Source organism: Canis lupus, chromosome 20, assembly GCF_048164855.1.
Source record: "Canis lupus baileyi chromosome 20, mCanLup2.hap1, whole genome shotgun sequence".
NCBI lineage: Eukaryota > Metazoa > Chordata > Mammalia > Carnivora > Canidae > Canis > Canis lupus.
The window spans coordinates 21115653-21133497 of NC_132857.1; the positions used below are offsets into that span (position 1 = coordinate 21115653).

The 17845-nt window shown below is 33.2% G+C and overlaps 1 protein-coding gene and 1 non-coding gene across 11 annotated transcripts in view; one reads left to right on the forward strand and one right to left on the reverse strand.

Annotated features, from left to right (window-relative positions):
* PRDM5 (PR/SET domain 5) overlaps positions 1-17845 on the forward strand; it is a 200509-nt gene that overhangs the window by 100468 nt on the left and 82196 nt on the right. For all 10 annotated transcript variants that reach the window (XM_072788558.1, XM_072788557.1, XM_072788560.1 and 7 more), the window contains 2 exons: positions 2769-2853; positions 4147-4304. In XM_072788558.1, the coding sequence (XP_072644659.1) occupies positions 2769-2853; positions 4147-4304 (243 nt within the window). The remainder of the gene's footprint in view (positions 1-2768; positions 2854-4146; positions 4305-17845) is intronic.
* Positions 6-110, reverse strand: LOC140612194 (U6 spliceosomal RNA). The gene has a single exon (XR_012013499.1). It is a non-coding gene; the product is annotated as a U6 spliceosomal RNA (small nuclear RNA).

Consider the following 17845-nt stretch of genomic DNA (forward strand, 5'->3'; position numbering starts at 1 on the left):
TGTTTAAAAATATGGAACACTTGAAGAATTTGTGTATAATTCTTGTGCAGGGACCATTGCTAATCTTCACTGTATCATTCCAATTTTAGTATTTGTGCTGCTCACTTCACCTGTATGGCTTCAGAGACAAAAAGATTTAATCCAATTGAGTAGATATTTTCTAAATATCTTCTTACTTGTATGTATTTCTGGTCTGTTTAAATTTTAAGAAGTTAAAAATGTTTCACCAAATAAAAGATTTTACCAAATAGGATGTTTCTGCAAAGTTGGTTGTGGGGCAAATTTCTGAAAAATGTTCTCTTTTCCATTTATTTTTTTATAACATAAGAACCTTTTCTCCAAGGAATATTTGGTAGCTATTACTTGGTGATGGTAGAACACAGTACTCCTGTTATCTCTGCAAAATGCAAAAACCTTATTAGCTCAATGCTTCCTTCATTACAGAATAGCTCCTCTAACTTAGCCTTTATGAATCCATAGGAAGCTTTTACTGACTCCCATTTTTGACTGTATTCCTAAGAGTTGAGGATGTTGAATGTCTAATAGAGCTTGGATGCAGTATTTACCCTTGCCAGTAGAGGGTGCCCTATGAACATGCCAAATTACATTATAGTCTAGAAGAGTATCTTACATTGCTCTATACTATCCTATATTATAATAAAACATACTATGATCCTTTTTGAAAAGTATTTAATTAGGAACTTCAAATTGTAAGTTATTACCCTCCATATCAATTAGTAAGCTGGACATTTTAAAATTGTGCTTTATTTAACATTAGGCATAAATAAATCATATTATCTATCATTTTCATTTGAAATTTGATTGCTTTATTAAGTTTTTTTTAGGATTTTTGAAAATAGTTTTGGCCTTAATTTTCCACTGTAAGTAAGGTGGTCAATGCAAAAATACTTTCAGGTACAGTGAAATTTTATAATGATGAAAAAGTCCATTCAATTGAATCTTTAAAAATAGTTCATGTTTCAGGAACCACTAGAGTTAAGAAGTGAATGGTACTATTCTGCAGTATTTTATTTAACAGTTAACATTTTATATATGGATGAATGATTTAAAAAATTTTACATACTAACATAGACTTCATATTAAAATGAAAATAAACTAAATATATTTTCATTTATGTATGATTCAGAAGGCATATCATCTTTTTAAGGGCATGTTGTTATAAAAGGCATATATTACAGAAACATAAGAGTTTAAGAATATAAATCTGTTCTTACTATCTTTAAGTAAACATTACATATAATATCTTGCTCCTTAAACATAGTTGTTCAACCAAAGCCACAGAGAGGGTCTTTGATGACTGAAGAGGCTGTCTTTAAAATGGCTCAGGCTGAAAGTTTTTCTTTTGTACTCTGTAGTGCTTGCTTTCTGAGTACTAATGCAGTTCCCACATTATTTTCTGAGGAATCATAGTACTCTCTGGACTCCATATATTCACTAATTGAGATTAGGTGGCACTGTATGTAAGCAGAGGGCAGACATTGTTCTGCTTCTGCCTTGTTTATCTCCCTTTTCTCTGCTTTTCCCAAATGAGTTTCCTGACTCACCAAGAATCAGATCTCAAGGAAGCAGAAGATGGGTTGGAAGTCTCAGACTTGCCGTATGGTTGGCCGTAGAATTAAGGCACAGACTGTAGACCTGGGATCTGTTAACTTTACCCTAGCTTTTGTTCCCCTGCCTTGTCTCCTCTTTTCACCCTCACTGTCTTGAGTTCATCCATGACCACTTCTATCAAGGGAGCCATTTACCAGGATACCACTCAGTCCTCCACTCTTTACTCATTGCTGTACCAGTTTATAGTACTCTGCCCTGACTTCAGTCTACAAGGCCCTAGTTATTCTGCAGGAATAAGCATAGTACCTTGGCTTTCTGCAAAAGGGCCTTTGCTTGTCTGGTGTTTAGTATTGTGAGCTTTACTTTTACTTTAATGAGGTTGAAACATAAATGTAACTTTACTAAAGTTCTTTTTGAATCTTCTGCAAAACAGTATGATGCTCTTGTTCATTGCAGTGATCGACATTTCTAATATAAGACTTCTTGCAGTACATTCCTCTTAGAACTTTGTGCATTGTTTCTGATAATAAGCTGGGCTTCTACTTTTCATACCACCTACGTGATTTCTCTGATTTAGTGTATGAGAGGGAAAGAGCTAAACTTAATATCCAGGTGTAATAATTATTTAGCCAGTTGTTTGTTAAGATTATACTCCTCCTCTTCTTTCTTACTATGGTTTTTGATCTTTTCTTTTTATTGTGGTCTTCCTCTCATGGAGGAATTTCACTGTGAGCTAAATGTTTTTCAGAATTATATATCTTCTTGCCTTTCATGGTAATTAAAGTTTTGCTCTGCATTGTATACATTTAAATTTAAAACCGTTTAACTACTGTAAAGGTAACACTATTGCCTAGAGGTTACATGTTTTCAAATCTAAATTTATGTCTAACAAAAAGAGTTAATGTAAATTAGGTAGAAATTTTTACAGAGTGTAGAAATTTAACATGCACCAAATAGGTCAGCTAATCACATATTTAAATAGTGTGCTACAATCTTTATTTTCTTTTAATGATATGTTTTTACTAGGTAACATGTTCATTGCATTTTCAGCTAATATACAACAGTGTGAACAAATTAGAACTGAATTATAATACATAATTTTTACAGTAGAAGCTACCTTCGTGTTTATACTTTTACTTGAGCTCTATCTAATTTATTTGGCTTTGACAGTTAACTGTCCACTTAACCTTTTACAGATTCATGAGATATTTGATTGTCAGGAATGTATGAAGAAATTTATTTCAGCTAATCAGCTAAAACGTCATATGATCACTCACTCAGGTAAAATATTTATTTTTCCATTTGTATTAAAATCACTATGAAAGATTCACTTTGTCATTTTCAGGAGCTCTGAGAGTAGTAATCAGGAGACCTGGCTCTTAGTTCTAGGTTGGCCAAAAACTAGCTGTGTGATTTTTTTTTTAATTTTTTTATTTTATTTTAAAAATTTTTTTAGCTGTATGATTTTGAACAAGTTACTTATTAGCCTCTCTAGAGTTCTATAAAGCCAAGGTGGTTGAACTAAATGATATCAAAGTCATATCATTCAGATGACCTTCAGAGTCACCATTTAATTTTTAATCTTTCTGAGCCTTAGATTCTGTTCTTTATCTGTGAAAAGGTATCTACCTTTCAAAATTGCTGTGAAGGTTAAATGAGATCATTATGTATTGTGCTAGTGTAGTGTCTGACTTTTTAGGAGGAATTCAACAATTATAGCTTCTAAATTTCTAAATTGCATTCTAACTAAGGTAGCAATAAGTGTTCGTGAGAAATTTATAAATACATTTTGAGAATATAGGTTTTTAAAGCCGTAGTTTCATTTTAAGTCAAGTTTGAGTGATAGGTCTATTATACAGTTTAAAAAAAATAAGATCTGAGAATAAATTTTGCTCTGTGAAATCTCTAGGGTTTAGAATGTCTATAATTGGAGGCCATTGAAGTCAGAGTGTTTTTGAATATCTACTTTGCTTGGAGACAGATAAAGATATTTTGGCAAATTAATATAGATCACACACCGGTGGTCTGTTCAGATACGCTTTGTTTGAAACAAACAGTAATTTTTAAGTCTAATGGTCAACATTACATGAACATTGCATAAATATGGATTTTATACAACTTAAGTGTGTAGTCTTTGCTGAGAATTGAAGCTGTGCCTGTATCGGATCCACTTGTTTGAGTAGGAGGCAGGTCTGTCGTTTACTTTTTTATTGCTGTCAGGCTACTCATGGCGTTTGAAGTTGTATCCCTGGTTTAAACTCATGCCTATCAGCAGAATTTTCATCTGGAAGTAAGATTTTTTTTCCTTGAATTTAGTTTTCGTCCTCACATTTAAGCTATTTTATACATGTAGTTTACCATATAGGTATATTAAAGAACTAGCTCACATTTCTTCTGTGAATAGGCCCACATATCTAACATAAATGGATTGGTAAGTAGATTTTTTTTTCAGTTGTTTCAATCATGTCTTAGTTGACTTATCCATAAGAAGTAATATATGGTAAGGGTATTTCCCTTTTTATCCCTTACCTTTATATAGATGTGAGATTGTCTCCACTCATTTTTTTTTCACAGAAAAACGACCCTATAATTGTGAGATTTGTAATAAATCTTTCAAGAGGCTCGATCAAGTGGGCGCCCATAAAGTGATACACAGTGAAGATAAGCCTTACAAATGCAAGCTTTGTGGAAAGGGATTTGCCCACAGGAATGTTTACAAGAATCACAAGAAGGTAAAACCTTATTAGTATTAGTATTATTATTTTGCTGATCTGATTTCTCATTGTTTATTTTTTAAAGAGGTTTTCGTATATCTGGACATGCTGTACACGTGGAATCCTTAGAGGACGATTTTGCTTATATTTTCTACCTCCTCACTCAGGCCACAACCCTGTCTGGCCTTGTTTCTGTCTTCCATACTCTGTTGAAACTGTTCTTTTTTTTTTAAATTAAGATTTTATTTATTTACTTAAGAGAGAGAGAGAGAAAGTAGGCATGGGGGGGGGGGTGCGGCAGTGAGGGATAGAGGGAGAAGCAGACTCTTTGCTGAGCAGGAAGCCCAATGTGGGGCTTGATCTTCGGACTCCGGGATCATGACCTGAGCTGAAGCCACCCAGGTGCCCCTGTTGAAACTGCTCTTATAAGCAAAGAGTCATCCAGTATTTCCCAGTATTGTATTAACTGCAAAGTCTTTTCTTCTTTTCCTTTTTTCTATAAAATTTGACACTCTTGTTCATGGTACCTTTCCTGAAATTCTCTTTATCTTTGGTGTATAATTTGCTAGGTGTTGCGCCAATTTCTCTGAACACTTTCATCTCTCCATCCCGAGGAGGTTATGCTGGATGCGTTGGCTGTGGACCTCTTCTGTGTTCTCTGTGTCAGCTACATACATGACTTCTGTCATCAACTCTATACCAACAAATCCCAAATGATTTATTTCTTTAACCCAGGCTTCAAACTCACATTTAGGTTTTCTTTATTTGATACTTAACTGGATATCTTTCTGACTTAATGAATTCAGCATGTCCCAGGATGACCTTTCATTCTTTATGCCCAAGATAACCTCCGTTTTGGAGTTTCCTCTTTCTGTTGATGACAGAAGCATATACCTATCCCTATCTGTTTTTTAAGTCTTAGACCCTTTCTAAGATTAGTAGCCAGTTCTTTTTTAAAATTATTTATATTTTTATTTTGAGAGAGTGAGAGTGAGCAGGGGAGGGGCAGAGGAAGAGAGAATCTTAAGCAGGCTCCATTCCTAGTGTGGAGCCCAACTTGGGGCTTGATCTCACAACCCTGAGATTATGACCTGAGCCAAAATCAAGAGTTGGAAGCCCAACTGACTAAGCCACACAGGCATACCTAGAAGCCAGTTCTTAAAGATTCTACCCTCTACATTGCCTCATCACCCTCACAGTCATTCTTTCCTTTACCACCATCTTATCATCTTGATTATTGCTCACCTTCATTACTTTAATACCCATTTAATTAGATTCTTATTACTTATTACTTCCCACTTATCCATCCTCCCAGATATATTGTCCCACAGTGCATCTCTGTCACTCTTGTACTCTAATATTATAAGTAGATTTGCAATGGTTATGTAAATTATAGTATATGCATGTTACCCTGTCATCAGAGTTCTCTCCCCATGGCCTCAGCTTACTTTTCTAGATTTTTATCGTTTTCTCTGCATTAGTCATAAGACAACTTGACATTTGCCTTCAGTCATCATGACCTAACTTCCTCTTTTCTTTAAACTTTTTATTTTATTTTATTTTATTTTATTTTATTTTATTTTATTTATTTTATTTTATTTTATTTTATTATTTTATTTTATTTTATATTTTATTTTATTTTATTTTATTTATTTATTTTATTTTATTTTATTTATTTTATTTATTTTATTTTATTTTATTTTATTTTATTTTATTTTATTTTTTTTATTTTATTTTATTTTATTTTATTTTATTTTATTTTATTTTATTTTTTATTATTTTATTTTATTTTATTTTATTTTATTTTATTTTATTTTATTTTTTATTTTATTTTATTTTATTTTATTTTATTTTATTTTATTTTATTATTTTATTTTATTTTATTTTATTTTATTTTATTATTATTTTATTTTATTTTATTTTATTTTATTTTATTTTATTTTATTTATTTTATTTATTTGTAACTAAACTCGATGTTCAATGTGGGTTTTGAAATCATAGCCATGGGATTAAGAGTTGTAGGCTCTACCAACTGAGTCAGCCAGGTGCTCTACCCCTTGCTATTTTCTGATAGGACTCCAAGTTATAATCTCTTTAGTTTTCTTTATTAATTCCTATTTGCATTTCCTATGCTTTACCTTTACTCTGGTTCTTGTTTCAGAATGTATTAGTTTTATTTTATTTTCTGTGCCTAAGTAATATTCTATTATATACATAGTGTATTTTGCATGTTCTTTATACATTCATCTATCCATGGTCACTTAAGTTGTTTCCATTATCTTGGCTATTGTAAATAATCATGCAATGAATGTAGGGGTGTGTGTGTGTACATGTTTTTTAAATTAGTGTTTTGTTTACTTTGGATAGATATCCATATGTGGAATTGCTGGATCATATGGTAGCTTTTAATTTTTTAAAGAAATTTAGTAGTTTTCCATAGTGGTTGTACCAGTTTACATTCCCACCAACAGTGTATGATGGTGTTTTTTTTCTACATCCTTGCCAACACTTGTTTCTTGTCATTCTGATGATAGCCATTCTGATAGATGTGAGGTGATATTTCATTGTGGCTTTGATATGCATTTCCCTGATGATTAGTGATGTTGAACATCTTTTCCTCTTGGCCATCTGTATGTCATCTTTGGAAAAATGTCTAATCTGTTCAGATCCTTTGCCCATTTTTAATGAGATTTTTTTTGTTATTGAATTGTATATGTTCATTACATATTTTGGATATTAACTTTTTATCAGACCTACGGTTTGCAAATATCTTCCCCCATTCAATAGGTTGTCTGTTCATTTTGTTGATGGTTTCCTTTGCTGTGCAGATATGTCTTAGTTTGATGTAGTCCTCTTTATTTTGCTTTGCTTATTTCTGACTTCTTATCTTTGGAGTCAGATCCAAAAAACATTGCTAAAACCTATGTCAAGGAGCTTACTGCTTATGTTTTCTTTTAGGAGTTTTATGGTTTCAGGTCTTATGTTCAAGTCTTTAATCCATTTTAAAATATTTTTTGAGTACTGGGTAAGATAGTGGCCCAATTCCATCCTTTGCATATGACTGTCCAGTTTTCCCAACATTATTCATTGAAGAGACTATTCTTTCCCCATTCTATATTCTTGCCTTGTCTCTTATAGATTAACTGCATGGGTTTATTTTTGGGCTGTCAATTCTGTTCCATTGATCTCTGTGTCTATTTTTTTGTTAATATCATACTGTTATAAAAAACAAAAAAAATCATACTGTTATGATTATATAGCTTTGTAGAATAGTTTGAAATTTGGGAATGTGATAACCTCTGACTTTGTTCTTCTTTATCCAGATTGCTTTGGCTATTTGAGGTCTTCTATAGTGCCCAACAAATTTTAGAATTATTGTTTCTACTTCTGTGAAAAATGCCATTGGAATTTTGGTAGAGATTGCATTGAACCTATGTAAATTACCGTGGGTAGTATGGACATTTTAACAATATTAATTCTTCCAATCCATGAGCATGGCTTATCTTTCTACTTATTTGTGTCCTCAGCTTTTTTCATCAATGTGTTACAGTTTTCAGAGTACAAGTCTTTCATCTCTTTGGTTAAATTTACTTCTAGGTATTTTATTCTTTTTGATGGAATTGTAAATGAGATTGTTTTCTTGATTTCTCTTTCTGGTAGTTTCTTATTAATGTGTGGAAATGCAATGGATTTTTGTGTGTTAATTTTGTATTGTGAAACTTTATTGAATTCATTTTTGTTCACAGCTTTATTAGTGAAGTCTTTAGAGTTTTCTGTATATAGCATCACGTCATCTGCAAATAGTGACAGATTTACTTCTTCCTTTCAATCTGGAAGCCGTTTAGTTCTCTTACTAAATTGCTTTGGCTAAGACTTCCAGTATTATGTTGAATAAAAGCAGAGAGAGTAAACATACTTGTCTTGTTCTTGATTTTAAAGGAAAACTTTCAGCTTTTCATCATTGAGTTTGATATTAGCTGTGGACTTGTTATATATGGGCATTATTATGTTGAGCTACATTCCCTCTATATCCACTTTGTTGAGAATTTTTATCATAAGTGGATGTTGAGTTTTGTCAAATGCTTTTTCTTCATCTGTTTGAGATGAGTGTATGATTTTTTAAGTGATTTTAAAGATTTTTTAAAAATTTATTTATTCATGATAGACACAGAGAGAGAGAGGCAGAGAGACAGGCAGAGGGAGAAGCATGCTTCCTGGAGGAAGCCCAATGCAGGACTCGATCCTGGATCCCGCGATCACACCTTGAGCCAAAGGCAGATGCTCAACCACTGAGCCACCCAGGCATCCAGAGCATGGGATTTTTATCTTTCATTTTGTTAATGTGGTTATAATATTGATTGATTGGGTGACCATCCTGAATCTCTGGAATAAATCCACTTGATCATGTATATGATCTTCTTTATGTATTGTTGAATTCAGTTTGCTAATATTTTCTTGAGGATTTCTACATCTATTTTTTTCTGTATATTGGCTTCTAATTTTTTTTCTGTCCTCCTCCTCCTCCTCCTCCCCCTCTTCCTTTTTTTTTTTTTTTTAATGGTGTCCTTGTCTAGTTTGGGTGTCAAGGAAATATTGTCTGTGTAGATGGATTTGGAAGCATTCTCTCCTCTTCAATTTTTTGGAAGAGTTTGAGAATGATAATTATTAAATCTTACTGAAATGTTTGGTAGAATTCACCATTGATACCTTCTTGTCCTGGACTTTTGTTTGTTGGGAAGTTTGGGTTACTGATTCAATCTTCTTAATGTAATTGACCTATTCAGATGTTTTTATTCATGATTCATGATTGAAAGATTATTTTGGGGAATTTATCTATTTCTTCTAGATTATCTAATTTCTTGGCATGTAATTTTTTGGCATGTAATTTTTTGTAGTTGTGTGATGATTTATATTTCTGTGGTATCAGTTTTAACTTCTCCTCCTTCTGATATTGTTTATAAGAACTTCCTTGGTCTCTTATTTCACTGATTTCCGCTCTGACCTTTATTATTTCCTTTCTCCTCCTAACTTTAGGTTTCATTTGTTCTTCCGTTTTTTTTTTTTTTTTTCTTTTTCTAATGGTTGATCTTTGTGTTTGATATTATTTCAATCTTTCTGGTTTTTTTGAGATTTGCTTTGTGGCTTAACATGTGATCTATACTGGACAATATTCTGTGTGCACCTGAGAAGAATGTGTATTTATCTGCTTTTGGATGAAATGTTCTGCATCTATTAAGTACTTCTATATGTAATGTGTTGTGGAAACCCGTATTTCCTTGTAGACTTTCTGTCTGGATGATTTATCCATTGGTGTAAGTGGGGTGTTAAAATATACTACTGATCTAGTATTGTTATGAAGTTTTCCCTTTAAAAGGTCTATTAATATTTGTTTGTATATTTTGGTGCTTCTGTTTTGGGCTCCTATTTATAAATATTATACCTTCTTAAAGGATTGGTTCCCTTGTCCTTATGTAATGCCTTTTTTGTCTTTTATTACAGTCTTTGTTTGAAGTCTATTTTGTTGGATATCAGTATAGCTATACCAGCTTTCTTTTCATTTTCCATTTGCATGGGATACATGTATTTTCTGTCACTTCATTTTAGTATGCCTGTGTCCATATTTCTGAATTGAGTCTCTTATAGATAACATACACCTGAGTCTTATCTGTTTTATCCATTCAGCCACTGTATATCCTATAATTATAGAATTTAGTCCATTTCCATGTAAAGTAATTATTGATAGGTATGGACTTATAGTCATTTTGTACTCGTTTTCTGGCTGTTTTCACAGATTTCTTCTGTTACTTCTCTTTCTTACCCTCTGGTTTGATAACGTTTTTTTAGTGTTATGTTTAGATTCCTTTCTCCTCCTCTCTTTGTATATTTGCTATGATATTTTCTTTGTGATTACTGCGAAGTTCACATATATCATCCTATGTATATGATAAACTCTTAAGTTAATAGCTAATTAAATTTGGACATATCCCAGAACTCTACATTTTACTCCCCTCCCTTATGTTTTATGTTCTTGATGTCACATTTCACATTTTTATGTATCCCTTAAGTAATTATGTAGTTAATTTTATTTATTTATTTATTTATTTATTTATTTATTTATTTAAATTTTTATTTATTTATGATAGTCACAGAGAGAGAGAGAGAGAGAGGCAGAGATATAGGCAGAGAGAGAAGCAGGCTCCATGCACCTGGAGCCCGATGTGGGATTTGATCCTGGGTCTCCAGGATCGCGCCCTGGGCCAAAGGCAGGCGCCAAACCGCTGCGCCACCCAGGGATCCCTCCCTTAAGTAATTATGTAGTTAATTTTATTACTTTTGTCACTGCTAACTCTGGGAAATGAACTAGGGGTGGTAGAAGGGGAGGAGGGCGGGGGGTGGGAGTGAATGGGTGACGGGCACTGGGTGTTATTCTGTATGTTAGTAAATTGAACACCAATAAAAAATAAATTTAAAAAAAAATTTTATTACTTTTGTCTTTTGACCTTCATACTAGCTTTATAAATGATTAATCTATTTTTACTATATGTTTACTTTTTTCAGTGAGATTTTTACTTTTATATGTTTTCTTGTTCTTAATTAATGTCCTTTTCAGCTTAAAGAAGTCCCTTTAACATTTCTTTTAGGTCAGGTTTAGTGGTGATGAACTCCTTTGCTTTTGCTTATCTATAAAACGCTTTCTCTCTTCCTCTATTCTGAATGATAACCTTGCCAGGTAAAGTATTTTTGATTGGAAGTTTTTTCCTTTCAAACTTTGAATACTTCATGCCACTGTCTTCTGGTCTACAAAGTTTCTGCTGATAGCTTTATGGGGTTTCCTTTGTATATAACATATTATTTTTCAGTTTTTAAGGTTCTCTCTAAAACTATTGACATTTTAATTAGAATGTGTGTTGTTTTGTATATCTCACTGGGCTTCATAGACCTACATGATTGTTAACTTTGCCAGATAAGCAAAATTACTAGTCATTATTTCTTCAAAAAGTTTTGTGTCACTTTCTTTTTCTTCTCCTTCTAAGGCCCCAATAATGTGGATGTTTTTTCTGCTTGATGATGTTCCATATGCCGCTTAAGCTGTCTTCACTTTTTTAAATTCCTTTTTCTTTTTTCTGCTCTGTCATGGTGAGTTCTGTTACTTTTGTCTTCTAGCTTGCTGATCTGTTCCTCTGCTTCATCCAGTCTGCTATTGAGCTCTTCTAGTATGTTTTTCAGTTCAGCTATTATATTCTTCAGTTCTGACTTCTCTTTGGTACTTTCTTATATTTTCTATCTTGTTATTGTAGTGTTCATCCATCCTTCTGACTTCAGTGAGCATCTTTATAATCACTATTTTGTTTTCATACTTTCACCTCTGATTTTATTTGCTTTTCCTCTCTCTCTCTTTTATTTTGTTTATGAGTCTGAACAAAAGTTCATCAATTTTGTTTTTTTTTTTCAATTTTGTTAATTTTTTCAAAGAACCAGCTCCTGGTTTAATTGCTCTGTTCTATTTGTTTGTTTGTTTACTCTCTATTTATTTATTTCCCCTCCAATCTCAATAATTTTCTTCCTTCTATTGGCTTTGATTGTTCTTTTTCTGGGTCCTTTAGGTGGAAGATTAGTTTGCTTATTTGGGATTTTTCTTGCTTCTTGATGTAGGCCTGTATTGCTGTAATTCATGGGCTCAGAAGTGTAATCCCCTTGATATTGAGATTACACCCCTGCCCCAGACATTCAAGAGGTATTCCATTTTCGGGCTTTGTGTGCTTACTGGCTGTGGTAGGAATGCAGTGGAGGCTTAGGCATTGGAGCACTTGCCTGGCTGGCTGCGGCACTGCTTACTTATTGATTTGGGTTAATTTATTTTAGCATGCTGTTAGGTAACCTGTATATAATATGTTTTACAATAACTTGTTACTTATTTTTCTCATATTATTTCATTGTAATTATAGTTATTTCAATATTTATTGAGACTTCAAAGCATCATTCTTTCTCTTTTAAATCATTTAAAAAGTTATGACATTATTTCAGCGTTAGCCTAAAAGGAAAAAAAAAGTTAGATTTACCAGAGAATAAAAAGGGTTGATTGATAGTGTCCCAAATCGTCTCTGCCTAATTTCTTGCTGACTGCCCTTAGGTTTAACTCAAGCATTAAATGATCAGGGGCAGGACCACATTCATTACTGCTGCTTTGGAATTGCATGACTGTAAAAAATTATCTGGCTAGTTTCCTGCTCAGTCTCTGGAACTCTCCTGCTCCATTCTTTGATGAAACTGATCTACCCACATTTACGAGTTTTTCAGTTTGGCTTATGTTATATGCCATATGGGAATTTGGCACAGGATCTTTGCACCATCTCTCATACATTCAGCCATAAATCATATGAAAGTAATAATGATGTCTTGGGAAGGATAGAGATAATGATGCCTGTAATTTCCAAAGTGGAAAGCACATTTAATCTGTTTGCTATAGACAAATGTGCTTCTCACTATTAGGATCCTAGAATGTATTTGGTATGGTTAAGTGAAAGAGTCTGAAATATTCTCCAAGAGTTAATGTGAAAAAAAGCAAATAAACTTTTTCTTCCATCATTATTCATTGATGGCCGGTTGGGAAATTGAAAAATAAGGATATGCAAGGAAATCAGAAAAAAAAAAAAAAAAAAACCAAAAGCATTTGAGTTCAACTAATTTCCATCATATATATAGCAGTACCAAAGGTTGTTATTTTAAATGAATTAATTACTGTTTTGATTTCTATGGTTATGTAACTTTTGTATTTTTAATATACTTAACTTTATTCATTTTAAGGTCAGTTCTGCTCTGAGCATTTGGATTTGCCTGAAAAACCTATATTATCTTTCAATCTGATTATGGCAATATCAAATTTAGAAAGGGTGATTTTGTTTCTAAAACTTAATTACTTGTTTCATCATTTTGCCAATTACGTAGGCTGAATAGGTCAAAATTTCCTCTCCCTAATCCTTTCTGACAAATATTTGACCTGATTACTAGTTTAAATTTTTGGACCTAGCTAAAATAGTTTCTGTTTATCTAGATCTAACTAGATCTGTAAATCACAACTGGACAGACACTTCAGAACTACAGGTGCCAGAAACTAGTCAGTTAGTCTTTACCTTCCATTTTGTTCCTTATCAAATTTATTGCAAAGCAAACTTGAGATAAGGTTTATAGTGCTTCCCTCCTCCTGCTATAGGCAGGATATCTAGATGGACTCAGTCATCCTGGATCATGAAGCTGGCACTATAGGCTTGATGATGGAGATGAATATGAAGAAGTTTTGTCCTGATGAAGTCATAAACAAGCTTCTGGGGACAGAGGTATGTCTATTCAAATAAAAGACTTCTTTCTGACCATTTACATATTCCTTCAGAGATGAATTTTAGAGGCCTATAAGGAACTCTGTTCATACCTTTTCCTATAATAATTCCATTGGGCCTCCTATACTATATCTCATCTAGTGATTTCCAAACTTTGGGCCAAGACCACTTTGTGTCTTGAAATCAATTTGTCATGAATAGCTATTAAAAAATACAATAGAAAATATAAAGGTGAGGGCAATCTAATAAAATAATACATGTGTTTGTGTGTGTATGTGTATGTGTGTTGAGTTTCAATATAGAAACTACTTTTTGGTCATGGTCTGTTTGACACACATTGCAGATCAGACTTTGCCCATGTAAAATGTTATTAAACCTCTTTAAAGCAAAGGATAACTCTCTCCCTAAGGAATCGTGGATTAGATTCTAAAACCATATAATATATAGTATAAATTTTATATAGCAAAAAAACTTTAAAAATCTTCCAAAGACGGTGCCATGTTGTAGACTGAAAGAATAGTTCTTTCGTGGTTACTTTTTCCTTTAACTTTGTACCAGATTTCTCTTCTTTAGGCATGCTGTACATGAAGTAGTGACTCATTCATTTAAGGTGCTTTTTGATAACAAAATTATCTATTTTTGTGTTCTGGAAGCACATTCACAATGATGAGGTGCTCACACCAAGAGTGGCATGCAGGAATTGAACCTGACAGAGGGAAACAAGAGATGGATATTTGTTTGAAGCTTATTTAGCTGATGGCAATTGCTTATTCTATTTAAACTATTTTTTCTAAAGTGCATGATGAGATAGCACTGTCTACATAAGCACTCTATTTTCCATATTAAACTATAAGCTTTGAAGATAGACGCTATACTTAAAATTCATAGCACTTATTGACCACATTGTGCTTTGAATGTGGCACATGTTTTCTGAATAAATAAAATCCATGAAAAGATTATCACAAAAAACTAAGATTTAATGTTCTTAGTTAAGTAGTTATCAAAACATGAAAAGTGGTTTTAAAAATATGTATACTTGCAGTACATTTTGTCACATTTGCAGTGTTTTTCTGTACACTCTTCCTAACTTTTGATTTTATGAGGATCTTGGTGGTCTAGTGATACACTGGGAAATCTTGATTGTATTCTTTGTATACTAATTGAGTTTACCCAGTCTGAGATACCTAAGTACTACTCTTTAAACCTTTAATTTGAACTGTTACAATTCTGAAATATACTTGACTTGGTGTTCAGTTACTGCCAAATCAGTGTCCCCCTTTATTCTTGGACTTCAATAGAGAAACCTCCCTCCTAGCTTGATTCTACTCCCTCCATTCTCCCCACCCCCAAATATTAACTTAGGAGTCATCAACTGAAGACTGTACGTCCTAGTGTTTGCCAGAACCATATCATTGCTCAATGCCCTTCAGAACTTCTTCGCCCCCAGCTCCTGTGGGCCTTTGCCTTCTAAAACCTCTGGCCTCTAAGTCTTGTCTCTCTGCCTTAAAGCTTCAGACTAACACTTACCTCCTGAGCTCATTGTTCAGTGGATATCTGCTTTGCTCTCTGCTCTGCTTTCTACCAGCCCAGCCCAACCCAGTCCAGGGTTTTGAACTCCTTTCACTTGACCTGCCTGGTCAAATATACATCCATAACACTCTTAAAACCACAATGCTAGAAATAATCAAGGAGAGAAAGGTGACTTTTTTTAAGTTAATTTTGTTTTTTTGATAGTAGATATCTTAATTTATTAAGAAAATACATCTTAAAATCACATAGGAATGCATGGGTCTTCAGTTATACAATTTAGATTGTAAACCCTGACAGCACCCACCTTCCCTAGTCCTCTACAATTCCAGTCCCCTCCCCAGTGGATACTTTTTGGGACTTTCTTAAATATATTAACTAACTATACCCATTATTTGTACAAATTATTAATTATGACCACATCTAATACTATATTCAAACACTGATGATCCTAATAATTGGATATTTTGTACACTGAGTAAAATATAATTTTTATTCTCAGCATAATGCCGTTGACATACTTTCTCACTGTTTATAATGGGTCAGAATGTGGAAAATTAGAAACGAGAAGGTGGGAATTGTTTGTGTTTGGGTGGCAGAATTGGAAAGATGAGGCTAGAAACTGGGAGGAGTGATTATTGGAAAGAGATTCCAAAGTGTTAGATTAGATGTGAATTTTTCAAGTGCAATGCATACTAGCCATCTCCTCCATTGCCCCAGTCAGATCTTCAGTAACTTCCACATGTCACTCTGATGTTTTGTATAAAAGGACATTCTTCTGGATAGAATATGGAGAAAAGCACAAGAGTTTAGCTTTTCTTCTGAGAGATAAGTATATTTAAATGTAAATGGTTTTAGGACATAGATGTCATTCTGGAACCACTTCTTTGCCTTAACATTATGACTTGGAGAGTTTTTCAGGTAGGTTCATGTAAAGCTACTCATTTTTGTATGACTATTACTATTTTGAGGAGTAATTCAGTAAACATCCTTTTACATAAAACTTGATAACCATGTCGAGTATTAGTGCAAATCTTACTTATGAAATTTATGTAATAGTTATTATTAGCAATTAATGAAAACTAGTTTTCTTTAATAAAATAGTAGGTTTTCTTTAAGTTTGGATATCTCCTGCCTGACTGCCTTCTGAAAAAGCTCTGCTTTCATTTAGCAGGGACTAAAGTCCCCCTTTATCTGTACCATCAACATTTGATTTCGTTAGTTTTTTTTTTCTTCAGTCTGAGAATTGAAAAGTGATATTGCATTTAAGCAATTGTTAGTGAAGTCGTGTTCTTTTTACAAATTTATGTTCCATTTACATTACTTTTGAAAAATGCTTGTAGGTACTCTTTATCCACTTTTCTATTGGATTATTTGACTGTTTTCTCATTGGTTTCTAGGAGCGCTATATGTATTATGAATGTTAATCCTTTGCTATGTTTGTTTTTAATATTTGTCCCCATTTATCAACTTGTATCTTTTGAATAAAGGATTTACATTTTTATGTTTTGAAGTATGACATGGATTATGAGTTGTATGGCTTCTGAGTATATGCAGCTTTTGAGTTTTGTGTCTTATTTAGAAAACTTTCTTATTCCAATACTATGGAAGCATTCCTCTTTAAAAGTTGTATTATTGGGATCCCTGGGTGGCGCAGCGGTTTGGCGCCTGCCTTTGGCCCGGGGCGCGATCCTGGAGACCCGGGATCGAGTCCCACGTCGGGCTCCTGGTGCATGGAGCCTGCTTCTCCCTCTGTGTCTCCGCCTCTCTCTCTCTCACTGTGTGCTTATCATAAAAAAAAAAAAAAAAAAAAAAGTTGTATTATTTTCTTTTTAAATCGCACTTTAATCCTTGAAGAATTTTTTAAGGTATGGAATTAGGTCCTGATTTATTTTTGTTATTTATTTTTTTAGGATTTATGTATTTATTTTAGAGACAGAGCACGAACATGTGCTGGGGGAGGGGCAGAGGGAGAGGAAATGGATCAGAAATGTTTTATTCTTTCCCCTTTTTGGTAGAAAGAACAGGAAACAATAACATAACTCATCTTCCTCTATAATTATAAATTAATTCTCCACTACTGCTAAATTTCATGTTTTTCATGTATTAAAATATATTATTTAGCCATAACGTGGAGATCCTTTCTTTATCATTTCCACTTTTACCCTACCTGAAATTTTACCAAGTTCAATTGACTCATTTCCTAGCCCACAGGACCTATTAGATGAAGATTAAGTGAAGGAGGAATTAAAAACAAAAGCAAAACCAAAACTTAGATTAGCAATAGCCAAAAGATGTGTGATGGCTCGTTACAGCAAGAGAAGATAAAACATAAAACTCTGTGACTTATAGATTATAGTATATAGAGGAAATTTTTTATGAAGGCAAGAAGTATACCTGTATCAACTCTCAACACATAGGGCAATGAATTTTTTAATGATATCAACAATTTTAGTGAGTTGGTAATATAAATTTGGAAGCTAAGTTAAATTAAATGGGAAATTATATATTTTTGAAAAATACTCCTCATACAACAACTTTTACAAGTCAAAACCACAATGAAATACCACTTAATACCTGTCAGAATGGCTAGCATCAGAAAGATAAATAACAAGTGTTGGTGAGGATGTGGAGAAAAGGGAGCCCTATGCACTGTTAGTGGGAATGTAAAGTGGTGCAATCACTATGGAAAACAGT